At 48.2% G+C, this 14858-nt stretch overlaps 1 protein-coding gene across 2 annotated transcripts in view; it reads right to left on the bottom strand.

The window, feature by feature from the left end:
- The window catches only part of ATP9A (ATPase phospholipid transporting 9A (putative)), a 143148-nt gene that overhangs the window by 89765 nt on the left and 38525 nt on the right, over positions 1-14858 (bottom strand). For both annotated transcript variants that reach the window (XM_047770852.1, XM_047770853.1), the window contains exons 5-6: positions 3696-3754; positions 2139-2190 (exon numbers count right to left, since the gene is read on the bottom strand). In XM_047770852.1, the coding sequence (XP_047626808.1) occupies positions 2139-2190; positions 3696-3754 (111 nt within the window). The remainder of the gene's footprint in view (positions 1-2138; positions 2191-3695; positions 3755-14858) is intronic.

Genomic DNA, 14858 nt, shown 5'->3' with positions numbered 1-14858 from the left:
CCGTCCGTTCACCTGCGATTCAAGAATCCTTCCCTTGGCAGCTCTCAGCAGCACCTGCTCTTGATTCTTGTAAAAACAGCCGTCAGTGGCCAGGGACCAAGAGGGAAAAATAAATAACTCGGTTTCCCACTTCCTCCAGAAGCTCTGGGGTCAGAAAGATGGGGGTTCAAATCCTCGCTCTGCCACTCACAGCAGGAGCCTAGGCTAGCTCCTGAACCGTGCTAAGCCTTGGTGTGTCCTATCTATAAAACAGGGAGAAACGCAGGCCTCATAAGCTTGTGGTCAAGGGTTCAGTGGCAGCTGGCACAGGGTAACCAGCACGCCAGTCCTCACAGGGCAGTGGGGGAGGCACACCCTCGCAGGAACCGGACCTCCTGGGTTCAAGCCCAGGCTCCCCTCTCGCCAGCTACAAGGCTCGGAGGCAGACACGTGGCCCCTCTGGGCCTCAGTCTCCTCGACTGCACAAAGGAAGGTGTGACAGTGCCAAGCTCACGCTGTATGGACTGAAGAGCTGATCCAGGCACACTGCTCAGAACACGTAAAGGACCACGGGCTGTGGGCACGCTGTGTGGACTCACGGCTCAGTCTGAGGCGTGCGAGTCAGCCTGAGCTCCACGTGTCATCAGACAGAGAAGGTACTCGATTCGCTGACACTGCAGTTAGACCTCAGAGCTTTCAGCAAGATCCCTTCTGCTCTTTTTTCCATTTTGTTTTTGGAAGAAAGAACACCTGAGGAGCCTAATCCCTAATGCTCCATTTTCACTGGCTAGGACCCAAGAACCAACTTGGAGACAAAGCTGCAGGGCGTCAAAGTTGTTGGCATCGAGGCCCTCCCACCCCCACCCCCACCCCCACCCCCGGATTATTATTGTATTATTAGTATAAAGTGTTACCCAAATTCAATTCATAATAAAACAGAGTGCAGCAACCTCAAGGAACGTAAATGTGAATTTTTCCCAAATTCAAAGATCTCTGATTGGGTCTGACAGGCAAGAGAAAACCAGCCTTATTTCTACAGAACAGATTAAATAATAACAAATAAGAGGAAAGGACATCGGAGTCAGCCGAGGGGGTGGGCAGGTGGCAGTGGGGCAGCCGCTCGCTCGGGAAGTACAGCCTCCAAGCGGCCCTGTGCTCAGAGCCTGGGGGTGCTCCGTCGTTTCAGACAAGGGGCTTGAACACCCATGGGTCTGGGTTCCACAAGGCGTCTTGTGCCGACTGCCCTCAGACACCGAGGGACCCCTGTAGCCACAGTGAGGAGGGCCTCAGAAGAGGCTTGAGAGGCTCACTCAAGCCAACAGGCTGTAACAATAAATAAATTAACAGGGAGGGGCAACTACAGCCCCACCACTCATGAGCCAAGGTGGGGAGAGGCCACCCACCCCTCTCCCCAGCTTCCCTACTGCCCCATCTTGTGACCTACTCCCAGGACCTCCTCAGAAGAGAGCTCATGTCTCTTTGCTTCTGTTCATCAGACACACTTCCTCACCCGGCCAGCTCCTGAGGTTGAGCTCAGCGCAGCCCAGAGGGAGAACCACAGCCACCGCGCGCGACCTGCCCAGCTGTGCCTCCGCAGAGGCCCGACTACATTTGTCTGGATCAAAATCGACTGACCTCCACACACTGAAAATCCTTTTTTCTTTTTTCTTTTTTGCTTTTTAGGGCCATACCTGCGGCATATGGAAGCTCCCAGGTTAGCGGTCGAATCTCGGGATCTGAGCCACGTCTGCGACCTACACCACAGCTCACAGCAACACTGGATCCTTAACCCACTGAGCGAGGCCAGGGGTCAAACCGGCATCCTCATGGATACTAGTCGTACTAGTCAGATTCATTTCCACTGCACCCACACGGCTGGGATCCCGTGTTGCTGTGGCCGTGGGGCTGTGGCCTAGGCCAGTAGCTGTAGCTCCGATGGGACCACTAGCCTGGGAACTTCCATATGCCACGGGTGCAGCCCTAAAAAAATAAAATAAAATAAAATAAAAAAGAGACTGTTCTATGAAAAGAAACGTTTTTGATTTGCCTTCATGGCTCCAAAATGATCATCTACTTTTGTTACACTTTCAAATGATTATTTTGCCAAATTACCACTGAAAGGTTAATGGTTATTTTCCAAATTGATCCCAGATGTTTACCGTTTTTTTCTGATGTCCTCAGGAAGATCATGTCAGCAGGGACCCGCTGGTTCTGTGTCAGGAACAGAAAGACTGTTACTGGGGTCACCCCCAAGTCCCCTCGCTGCAGAGGGGGCAGCCCCAACCCACAGCCCCTCTGCAGCTTCTGCCTTAGTCGAAGACAGGTCTGGGGATTTACCTGCTTTGTCAATCGGAAAAATCCTGCACGCGGCTGTTACATTACTAATCCCCTATTGAAATCTTATCTCGGAAAGAGAGCTTCTAGTTTTCTGGCGAATCCAACCATTACCTCCTGAAATTCCAGCCAGCGGACCTCGGGGCCGAAAGCCTGCTCCCCGGGCTGGCTCTCTTCCAGGCTGTCTGCTGAAACTAAAGACACACACACACTCGCCTCACGCGCTCTGCTTCGACCAATTTTCCGGCGTGATGTTTGGCTTCAAGGGGGATTTTAATAAGGCAGTCAGGTAGTAAGAAGCAACAAAAGCCGGTCTCCAAAAAAGAGGGTGGCCAATGGCAGCCCTCATTTCATTGTGAACAGAAGGCATGTGACGACATAAAAGGGGTTTGTGGGGCTCTCTGAGCTGCCCTCCAGAAGAGCTTCCCTTTACCTCCACCCAACGGTGAGTTCTCGCATTTAATCCCTTTAAAAGAGCATAGTGCCCTTCCTACAGAAAGAAGCTGGGGTACAATCCTTGTGGAATCACATATTATTCCAAGTCTCTCCAGGGCCGCCCCCCCAATGCAGTACCTCCCAACTACACACAGTGAAAAGTGGTGTGAGTGTTTGTGGAATAACAAACACATCAACGGTGCTGTCTTAAACACGAAATTTTGCCCTTTTTGCTCTTCTTATATTACCCTTAACCTCTACTCCCCATAAAACGACAGAAAAGCACAATGTTTAAGTCAAAAAACGGGAGCCAAAATCCTTCAAAAGGTAAATGACAAACATTTCCATGTCCTTATGCAACCAGCAGACTTCTAGGAAAAACTTTGTAAGTTATAAAAATAAACTTTTTTTAAAAAAGGAGTTCCCATCGTGGCTCAATGGCAAAGAACATGACCAGCATCCATGAGGAAGCAGGTTCAATCCCTGACTCCACTCAGTGGGTCAAGGATCCTGCATTGCCGGGTGAGCTGTGGTGTAGGTCACAGATGTAGTAGCTCGGATCCAGCATTACTGTGGCTGTGGTGTAGGCCTGCAGCCGTAGCTCTGATTCGACCCCTAGCCTGGGAACTTTCATATGCCATGAGCGTGGCCCTAAAATGACAAAAACAAAAACAAACCCTCCAAAACAACAAACAGGAAATCAAAATTAATTGTGCTTATAAGTGGGACTTCTGGCCAACCAGTACCCAAAAACCTTGAAAAAAATACTGTGTGTGTGCATCTCATGGAAAAGAAAGATTCTTCTCCCGATAAGCTGCTGAGTGGAATCCCAGAAAGCAAACATTCAGTAAGGCCACCAGAGACACAATACACGTCAGGACGCGTGAAGCAGTGGCCAGGGCTCACCGCCCCCCACCGCAGAGTCACAAGCTGCCACACCCACTCACCTTTTCCACGATGATAAGATCTCCAACCTGGATGCTGCAGCTCTTCACCTTCACTGTCCCTGCAAAGAAACGGGCCCAAGAGACGTGACGTCTGACTTCATTTCAATTCTGACCAACTCCACAGTGTCCACCAGCCTACAGACCCAGAAGTGTGTCCCCCACCCCCACGCCCACCCCGGCCACACCCACCCACACACACACACACACACACACACGAGAGAAGAGGGAATACGGTCAACACTTAACTCTCGATACCTCCACCAAGAAAGAGGCTACCCCAAAATGACGGATTTTTGTTAAATTTGCAGCTGCTAGGGAGCCTTGCTCTATATGACTATGATGAGACCACACGACTCTTGCCGACTGTTTATCTGGATAACAGGAGCTGACATTAAACACTAATTCTGTGCTAATATAGATACGGACACACTGGTGGCTTCACTCGCGCCCCTCTACGGCCCCAGAAGATCCCATCTCTAGTTTTCCGACAAGGAAAGTGGGCTCAGAGACGCCCCACCTTCCGGGAGCCCACAGTTAGAAGAGGCCAGCCCCAAGAGTCCACGCCCAGCAACTCCAGAAGATGGAAGAAAGAACAAGGAGTTCCGATCGACTCGAAAAACATTTACTGAGCATCAGGTCCTAGGAATTCAAAGATCAAAGACAGTCCTCCCCCCGTGAAAAAGCTCACAGTCTCAGAGAGGAATCGGCAGGCCTGTCCGGGGAAGAGCAGGACAGGAGGTGGTGTGGCTGTGCAGGCCAACAGGCGGCCTTGGCATTCCCAGCAACTTTCTCCCCAAAGGCCAACAGTCTTCGTGTGTGTGTGTGTGTGTGTGTGTGTGTTTGTGTGTGTGTGTGTGTGTGTATCTTATTTTTGTCTTATTTTTTATTTTCCTGTCTTTCGTCTTTTTTAGGGCCACACCTGCAGCATGGAAGTCTCCAGGCTAGGGGTCGAATCGGAGCTACAGCTGCCAGCCTACACCACAACCACAGCAACTCGGGATCTGAGCCACATCTGTGACCTACACCACAGCTCACGGCAACGCCCGATCCTTAATCCACTGAGTGAGGCCAGGGATCGAACCTGCAGCCCCATGGATGCTAGTCAGATTTGTTTCCACTGAGCCACAATGAGAACTCCTGTACATTTATATGTTAAAACGTAAGAGCTGTTCTTGGTTCCTGGACTGTAGCAAACAAAAAGAAAGGTGGTGAGCTGACTTGGCCCACTGGCTACAGTCTCCAAACCCAAGAGCTGGTAAAAAAGACAGCCAGACAGATGCTGTTAGTGCAAAATAGCATATGAAGTGATGGAGTGAGTCCAGTGCATGAAGGGAGCAGAGGAAGGAGACCTCTTCCTCTGAAGGCGGACAGGGACCAGGGCCCGGCACCCAGAAGGCTCTGCACTCACCACTCAAGCACCATTAACTGGCACACCTACTGGAGGCCAGGCCTTCTAAAGGTGGGGACACGTGGGACGCACGCTGGAGCGGAGGGAAGGCGGCAATAGACAATAACGAATGAACAGGTCAGGGGTGGGGAGGTGTCAGCAAGTGCTTTACAGGAGAGTCCGGGTCAGCTTTAACCAGATGGCGGATGCTGGTTACCAGCATCAGATAAAAGGAAGGCACAAGATGGGAGAGACGGATGAGTACACGTGTGTGCGCCTGCAGACCGGAAGCACCGCATGGAAGAGGAAGAGATGAGGGGCTGGTGGGGCCAGGTGGTCCCGCATCCAGGGAGCAAGCCTATAAAGGAGGTGCGCCTTGATCCTGGTGATGAGTCAAATTCCCATACAAGGGAGCAACAGCATTAAACCTCTTCATGTTATGGGCGTCTCATAATAAGCCCATTTAACTTATAAACATTCAGCAGAGAGAGGAAACAGAGTAACGACCCTCAGTCCTCCTCGATAAAACAGATGTCCCAGAGCAAGGGTGACCGGGAGTCAGGAATCTCCTGTCCCTCACTGTGGACTCCGTCATTCAACCCATACCCAGCATCCACCACCTGGGAACTGGCGGGAGTTTCTTTAGGGTTAAATGGAACTTAAAGACGCTAATGAAATAATCGCAGTGTGCAACTCTAGATTTTTAGGATTTTCCACACTATTGGACACTTTTCACCTAATTTAATGCCGTGGGTCACTTTAGCAATTCCCCACTGTTGGGCTGTTGCAAAGCATTCCAATGACTTCCAGAAAGCCCATGGCCAATGGCATGAGCTGGACAACCCTCCACTGCTTGCAAGATGTTTAAATCCTCCCCGTTAGAGCAGCTCCCAGTACGAGGTCAGCTTGTGATAGAGTCTCGCCTTCCTAAAGCACAACTCGGACCCAATGGCCTGAGCCTGGGCACCCTCACGAGAGACCCATCAGCCTCAACCGTCCACAACGTCAAAGCCTTTACAGAAGGAATGTAGAACAAACGCCAACCCTAGGAGGCGGCTCCTTAGAAATGGCGAAAGGAACAGGGAGCCAGATGCGCAGAACTATGTTCCTGCCAGAACAATTCCTCTTGTCCCACTAGGGGGCAGCAGGACAAACACACACAGACACATGGTGCTTTCTGGGGAGCCATCAAGGCCTTCCTCGAAGGAAGCTCGTAAATTCAGCGTGGCCCCCTGCGCCGGCGAACTTTCCCTTCCCCTGGGCTCCCCTCAACTTTCCCAAACATAAATTTACACGTTGTCTTGGGGTTTACGACCAAAATTTATGCTGGTGGCCTGACCCAAATCATCAGTGAGCCTGTGTTCTGATCTTTCAGAGCTACTTACGGGATTTCTCTTAATATTGAGCCCTAAGAAGGACACTGTTATACTGCTTATGAAATAATAACCGCTATGGATACGTGTGTGTTAGGGAGACAGAGGCCAAAACCAGGGGGCTTAGACTGAAAGGGTTAATGGGGACTGTTTCTGAGATGAAAGGAGATCAATCCTTTTCTTTGGCATACCTCCTTTCTGAATTCTTCAAGGATTTTTCTAAAATAAGCATGAGCTGCTCTTCCAATAAGAAAAAATATATACAATAAATTAACGTCGCTCTAACTTTTAAGTGGCTGGGCCCAGATTTTCCCTTCTACGACGGAGTCCTGATTTATGATCTCGGTTCATCTGAACTCTGCCTCTCTGTCCATCTGCTCTACCTCAACCAAAAAAACCTTTCATCTGCCATGTTTGCAGAGCAGTGTCTGACTCACCCCAGCAGGCCGATCCCTCCCACAAACCCTCCTACTGTAACGGGCCGTCGGGCACCCGGCCGCCGGCTCCATCTCGGGAGCCAGCCACGCCACCACGAGGTCACAGGCATTTCTCAGCCACAGCTCCCTCCTTAGCAGCTTGGTGCTCAGCGGGCATAAGCCTCAGCTCCGCAGCCTCCACAACCACAACGGGAGACCCTCAGACTATTGAGCTAACACACGAGCGGGTCCCGACCTTCGTAAATTTGGGCTTCCAGGACCACGGTGACATTTCTGGGTGATCAAAAATGTGATGTTTGGGCCTGCATGCAGGACACGCATTTAGTGGGTATCGGTGTGCCTGTGTGTCCTTTCTGAGAAAAGACAGAAAAGCCCAGAAGCATGAAAGGAGGCAGAGCGGCAGGAAGGAAAGAGAAGGGACGCAGACACCGCTACCCGCGTGCAGCGTTCATCTGATAAAACGCCCGTCTCCGAGGAAGCGGCAGGTTGGTGGGAAGGCACAGCCGGGGCACGAGGAAGAGGAGGCAGAGAAAGCGGACCACAGTGGGAACTGAAGGGCCCGACCGGCAGCCGCTGGAATGAACTCCCGGAACAAGACAACTCTTGAGACTGTGGAGGAGGCCCCCCCCCCGCCACGATTTCTAGTCTCATGCGAACCACCGTTCTGAGTCTTCTACCAACGTCCTTGCACAAAAAGGAAGAACAAGAAACTCTCACACTCTGGCAGAGCTTCCCAGCATCCCAGTAAAGGAATATGAGAAATGAAAAAGAGCCTTTTTTTTTTTTTTTTTTTTTGATAAATAGCATATTGGGAGTTCCCGTCGTGGCTCAGTGGTTAGTGAATCTGAATAGAAACCATGAGGTTGCGGGTTCAATCCCTGGCCTCGCTCAGTGGGTTAAGGATCTGGTGTTGCTGTGGCTGTGGTGTAGGTCGGTGGCTACAGCTCCGATTTGACCCCTAGCCTGGGAACCTCCATATGCCGAGGGAGCAGCTCAAGAAACGGCAAAAAGACAAAAAAAAAAAGAAAAATAGCATATTGATAGCAATTATCACCTACCTCGAAAGAGGCGCTCTCCCTACAGTCCATTACCTGGTGGTTGGAAGGAAATTCGCTCCCAGCCCCACAAACTTCTCAAGCACTCCTATTGTTTCTGTTTTGTTTTGTCATTTACCCTAGAGATTCCCAAGCACTCCTATTTATTTATTCTTTTACTTACTTATTGTCATCTACCCTAGTAACTCCTAAAACTGCCAGAAGCAGCACGCCTCTTGGGCCTGTGACCCGCGTATTCACCCAGATGCGCCCCCGCGTGGATGAGTGACTCCTGTCTTCCTCTAAAATTCCTCACCACTTTTGCACAAGGGAGCCCATATTTTCCTTCTGCACTGAGCCCCACAAATCACGCAGCTGGTCCCGAACAGGAGTGAACACACCCGGTCACATCTTCATCCTGATGCGCACAGGAAAATCCGGCCGTGGTCTGACAACTGAAACCCCGCAAGCCTTCCACAGTGCCCCCCAGACCAAAACGTTTCTCTTTCGGATCCCGTCTCCCCCAGACTCCCACGTCCAGGCTCTGGGACTCTTGCAGATCTTTGTAGAAACCCCACAGAAACAGGGTAAGAGATTTTTCAAAGGTTAAGCAGCAGATTCTCTGCCAGCCATATCTTAAATCATGAAATCCTTTCTAGAAAATAAAGGCATCCCATTCAGCTTTCACCACGTCACCCAAGTCACCTCGGAGCCAGAGCTGATACCAGGGAACAAACTTCCAATTACTAGAGCTGTTTATTTCTGCAGAAATGGACCTCCAAGCCTTTCGTAAGCAAACCTATTGAGCTCAAACCATGCTTTTCATGGATGAGAGCTTCAGAATAAGGGCAGTTTGTCTACGTTGCAGAGAGAAACCAGATGTTTCCCTTGAGTCGAAACAAGCAAATGACAATTCAGTCAAACTGCAGAACGGCCCCCATTAAAAAAAAAAAAAAAATTACATAAATTCCAGGACACTAGTCCTCGTGGGCTGATTTTTTGACCCCCAAACACCTCGAGCTATACTTCTATTTTCCATTGTGCCTGCAGGACACTGATGGCCTTTGTAGATCTCTGACAGCGATCCCCATGCACTAACCCTGGTTAATGTATAACCCTTTAACTTGCACTCTAATCTGGCTGTGACAGTGATGAGCTGTAAATTCTACAGCATGTGTACATTTCCTGAGCTTGACACAAAAACGCCTCTGCAGGCTCAGCAGAGTGCACGGGTTTTAAAGTTGAAATTTTCGTAGCCCAATCGGGTCGTAGGCATTCCCCAAAGCCCAAGAAAAGACTGTTATTTGAAAACAGCCAAAGGGTAGAAGAGCATTATTACAAATTCCACGGGCCACTTCCTGGGGCTTTTGTTTAAAATAGCGGGAACTTTAAAAAAAAAAAAAAAAAGGCTGAAGTTTAAATTTAACAAGTTTATACCCAACAGAGGCTTTTAAAATAAATATATAAATGGTGCCCCCCCTGCTTCTGGTGCCCAGTAATGATGAAATAGAGCAACAGCACCCACCAGGGGGGAAATACCTTTGGGGAAAGATAACAGTGCAATTTGCAAGTGAGATTTTTTTTTTTTTCCAGGGTGTTTTTTTGGTTGTTGTTGTTGTTTTTAAATTTAACAGTAGATCACCAGTGATTTGTAATAAAGTGAAACTGAGTAGTTTGGAAGAAGAAAAGCAATCTTATTAAAAGGAACCCTTACAAGGGTCTGAAATAACAACTGTGCATCTGTCAGACAACGTGGGAGAAGAGTGTGTGACAAGATCTGTTTTAAGTAAGACTTGTCAGCGCTGAGGCTCTGAATCTTAATGAAACCTGGGAAGGGAAGAATTCTTTGCTTCCTGAGCTGCATTTGAAATTGTCAGTAAAGACCTTTGCAGTACTTATCCAAAAGGCTGTCACTGGAATTCTCTTCTCTAAAAAACAAGGATAAAACAATGTTTAGTGTTATCCCATGTCTGACCAGAGCTCCCACTTTGAAAACATCAATGGTCCTTGTGTTTAAGAATACAGAGTTTCGGTTTAGTTCACCAAGGGCCCCACAACTCCCCATTAATGAACCCGTTCCCTGCACTATCTACCCTCTTCTGATGAGCGCCAATGGCTTACGACGCCCTCAAAGAAACACAGGTGTGTCCTTAGGCCTCAAAACTGAGTCACATTAAATAACGGGGCAAACTGGATTTTGAATTAAACTTTACAAGAGACCACTCTCAAATGGAAGCATGGTCCTTGAGGTTTCTCTGTAACTGGGAAAGGGGAACAGAGCAGCATGGAGGAACAATCCAGAAAGAATCAGCAAGAGGAAAGACAGTTGAGGGCTCTACACCCATATGCACTAAAAAGCTGAAGACAGGCGAGATTCTGTCCATTCTGTGCAGACCTCTGGCTCACGATTAGGGTCCACCCTGTGCCCAGATGTCCCCAGCAGGAAAGAAGCATCAGCAATTGTGTTAATTACGCTTCTGTTTGCACTTTCTTTCCAGGCTAATTACCCACTTGCTGCGTTTAGCCCTTGATCACAAGCTAGTCTGGGAAAACATTCCTGGTATGAAGACCCATCTTGTGAAAATGCAAATCCAACTGCCCCTCATCACCTGTGAGAATCAAGACAGGACCCCTCCCCCTCCCACCCCAACCCCCCCCCCCAATGCAGAATTAAAGCTTTGGTTTGGGAAGGACAAGCATAAAGAAAAATAATACATTTACTGATTACTCTTTCTTGACCCAACCCAAATCCTTCAAGTAACAAAGTTCTGCCGGGTTTGCTACCATTTCGAGATCCTCCCGCTCTGGCTGTGGGGTCTCCAGTGCCACTGAATGCTATTAATGTTGAAGACAGCTCTGCGGTCAAAAGCCACAAAACTCACACGAGTCCAAGAACCTCTCTTAAGTCTCTGACCAGGTTTAAGTGTGAATTTCAAATAGGAGAGGGGATGTTTATTTTTCCAACAGCATCATTCCTGTGTGGCTTTCAACAGCCTGTCCGCCTTAGAATGAGGAGGCTGTACTGATTTCTTTAGACTCAGAAATGTGTTTTTAAATGACTTAAATCTAAAAGCCCTCCTACAGCATATGTATGAAGGCCAAACACTGTGGCAACCATGGAGGCGTTCTACACAAAAGTGTCAACTGGACAGGGCGGTCCTTCGACTTCCAGGCTAAGGTGCTACTTCAGACACAGCTCCAGCCCTCCAATAGCTGCATCACCTAAGACAGGATTACTTTCCCTCTCTGAGCCTCAGTTCCCCATCTGTAAAAGCTACCTCCATAAGGCTGTTTAAAAAATTACAGGACTTCCCTGGTGGCACAGTGGGTTAAGGAGGTTGTCACTGCCGTGGCTTGGGCTGCAGCTGAGGTGCAGGGTCGATCCCTGGTCCAAGAACTTCTGCAGGAGTTCCCGTCATGGCTCAGTGGTTAACGAATCCACGGGTTTGATCCCTGGCCTTGCTCAGTGGGTTGAGGAGCCGGCGTTGCCATGAGCTGTGGTGTAGGTCGCAGATGTGGCTCAGATCCCGCGTTGCTGTGGCTCTGACATAGGCTGGGGGCTACAGCTCCGATTAGACCCCTAGCCTGAGAACCTCCATATGCCGCGGGAGCGGCCCAAGAAATGGCAAAAAAAAAAACTTCTGCATACCATGGATGAGGTCAAATAAATAAACATAAGATAAAAAATTACAGACCAGACCTTGCCCAGAACCTGGCTGGTTTATGGTAGGTAAATTCTTACTTTTGTTTCTCCTCCTTCCCAATTTGGTCAGCATTTTTCCAAGCAGTTCTCATGCCATCTTCTCCCTGTGACATGCCGTGATGACAGATTCCCTGATTACAGAAGGAACCTTCCCAGGGTCTCAGGTCCTCATTGACCTACATGGTCTTTTCTTCTGTGTTTCCAGGAAGGAAAAGCTCAGGCTGAATTGAGAAGAACACACTGGAGTAGAACTTGGGGTACCCCATGCTCCTAGCCATCACAACCTGTGACATGTGGAGAACTCTTTACCAGGCCACATCATGGGCATGTGATCTGGGTAAGGGCACAGGGCCCTGCACTCAGAAGGGGCCATGACAGAACTGCCAAAGCAATCCTGAGAAGAACAAAGCAGGAGACCTAACCCTCCCAGCCTTCAGATCATACTACAAAGCTACAGTAATCAAAACAGCATGGGATTGGCACAAAAACAGATATACAGATCAAGGGAACAGAACAGAGAGCCCAGAAATAAGCCTAGGATAACTGATGGTGTTGGGAAAGCTGGACAGACACATCACATCAATGAAGTTAGAACACACTCACACCATGCACAAAAATATACTCAAAATGGCTTAAAGCTTAAATATAAGACCAGACACCATAAAACTCCTAGAAGAGAACACAGGCAATGGAGTTCCCGTCAAGGCACAGTGGTTAACAAATCCGACCAGGAACCATGAGGTTTCGGGTTCTATCCCTGGCCTTGCTCAGTGGGTTAAGGATCCGGTGTTGCTGTGAGCTGTGGTGTATGTAGGTCGCAGACACGGCTTGGATCTGGCGTTGCTGTGGCTCTGGCGTTGCTGTGGCTCTGGCGTAGGCCTGTGGCTACGGCTCTGATTTGACCTCTAGCCTGGGAACCTCCATATGCCATGGGAGTGGCCCTAGAAAAGGCAAAAAGACAAAAAAAAAAAGAGAGAGAGAGAGAACACAGGCAAGACATTCTGACATAAATCATACCAATGTTTTCTTAGTCTCCCAAGGCAAGAGAAATAAAAGTAAAAATAAACAAATGGGACTAATCAAACTTAGAATCTTTTACACAGCAAAGGAAACCACAAACAAAACCAAAAGGCAGCCTCCAGCCGGGGGGAGATATTTGCAAACTATTCAATCAATAAGGGCTTCATTCCCCAAATATACAAACAGCTCATACAATCCAATAACAGCAACAACAACAAAACCCAACTGAAAAAATAGGTAGAAGCCTAAATAGCTATTTCTCCAAAGAAGACATACAGATGACCAATAGGCACATGAAAAGAGGCTCCTCATCACTAACTATTGGAGAAATGCAAGTCAAAACTGCAATAAGGTACCATCTCACATCAGTCAGAATGGCCGTCATTAAAAAATCTACAAATAATAAATGCTGGAGGAGTTCCCATCATTGTGCAGCGGAAATGAACCTGACTAGGAACCATGAGGTTGCGGGTTTGAGCCCTGGCCTTGCTCAGTGGGTAAAGGATCTGGCGTTGCCATGAGCTGTGGTGTAGGTCACAGACGCGGCTTGGATCTGGCGTTACTGTGGCTGTGGAGCAAGCCAGCAGCTGTAGCTCCAATAAGACCCCTAGCCTGGGAATCTCCGTATGCCGCGGGTACGGCCCTAAAAAGACAAAAATAAATAAATAAATAAATAAATAAATGCTGGAGAGGATATGGAGAAAAGGGAACCTCCCTACACTGTTGGTGGGAATATAACTTGGTACAGCCACTATGGAAAACAGTATAAAGTTTCCCCAAAAACTAAAAATAGGGAGTTCCCGTCGTGGCGCAGTGGTTAACGAACCCGACTAGGAACCATGAGGTTGCGGGTTCAGTCCCTGCCCTTGCTCAGTGGGTTAACGATCCGGCGTTGCCGTGAGCTGTGGTGTAGGTTGCAGACGCGGCTCGAATCCCTCGTTGCTGTGGCTCTGGCGTAGGCTGGTGGCTACAGCTCCGATTTGACCCCTAGCTTGGGAACCTCCATGTGCCTCGGGATCGGCCCAAGAAATAGCAACAACAACAACAACAACAAAAAGACAAAAGACAAAAATAAATAAATAAATAAATAAAATAAAATAAAATGGCCAGGATCTATATAAACAGACATCCTTGGATTATATTAAAAAAAAAAAAAAACTAAAAATACGAGTTTGTTCTATGATCCTGCGATTCCTGGGCATATATACAGACAAACCTATATTCTGAAAAGATGCCTGCACCCCTATGTTCATAACAGCACCATTTACAATAGCCAAGTCATGGAAATAATCTAAATATCCATCCACAGATGAGTGGATAAAGAAGGCACTGTGTGTGTGTACAATGGAATATTACTCAGCCATTAAGAAGAATGAGTTAATGCCATTTGCTGTGATATGGATGGACCCAGAGATGATTATACTAAGCGAAGTAAGGCAGAAAAAGACAAATACCATGTAATACTGCTTATATGTAGAACCTTAAATATGACCAAAATCAATGTATCTACAAAACAAAACCTGACTCAGAGACTTCGAGAACAGACTTGTGGCTGTCAAGGAGGTGGGAGGTTGGGAAGGGAAGGATTGGGAGTGTGGGATTAGCAAAGGCAAACTATGATATACAGGATGGATAAACAACCAGGTCCTACTGCACAGCAGAGGGAACTATATTCAATATCCTATGGTAAACCATATTGGAAAATAACATAAAAACCCATATACATATGTACAACCAAGCCACTTTGCTGTACAGTGGAAATCAACACAACACTAAGTCAACTATACTGCAATGAAAAACATTTTAAAGGGAGGGGGCATTTACTTGGTTTAATGCTCTGCTGTCACCATCTTGAAATTCGGAATAATTTTTGAACAGGGACCCCATGTGTTCATTTTGCATTAGGCACTACAAATTGTTTGTTTGTTTGTTTTGCTTTTTAGGGCTGCACCTGCGACGTACAGTAGTTCCCAGGCTAGGGGTGAAATTGGAGCTGCAGCTGCCGGCCTACGCCACAGCTCTCAGCAACGCCAGTTCCCTAACCCACCGAGTGGGACTAGGGATCAAATCCTCATCCTCCTGCATACTGATCACGTCTATTACCACTGAACCACAAGGGAACTCACAGGCACTGCACACTGGATAGCCAGTCCTCTTTCTTCCCATCTATAAGACCCAGGAGGCAGGTCCCCTCTTCTGGGATGATATT

Source organism: Phacochoerus africanus, chromosome 3 (assembly GCF_016906955.1).
Source record: "Phacochoerus africanus isolate WHEZ1 chromosome 3, ROS_Pafr_v1, whole genome shotgun sequence".
NCBI classification, from domain to species: Eukaryota; Metazoa; Chordata; class Mammalia; order Artiodactyla; family Suidae; genus Phacochoerus; species Phacochoerus africanus.
The sequence above is the reverse complement of the archived record's forward strand: the minus strand, read 5'-3'. Positions and strand labels throughout refer to the sequence as shown.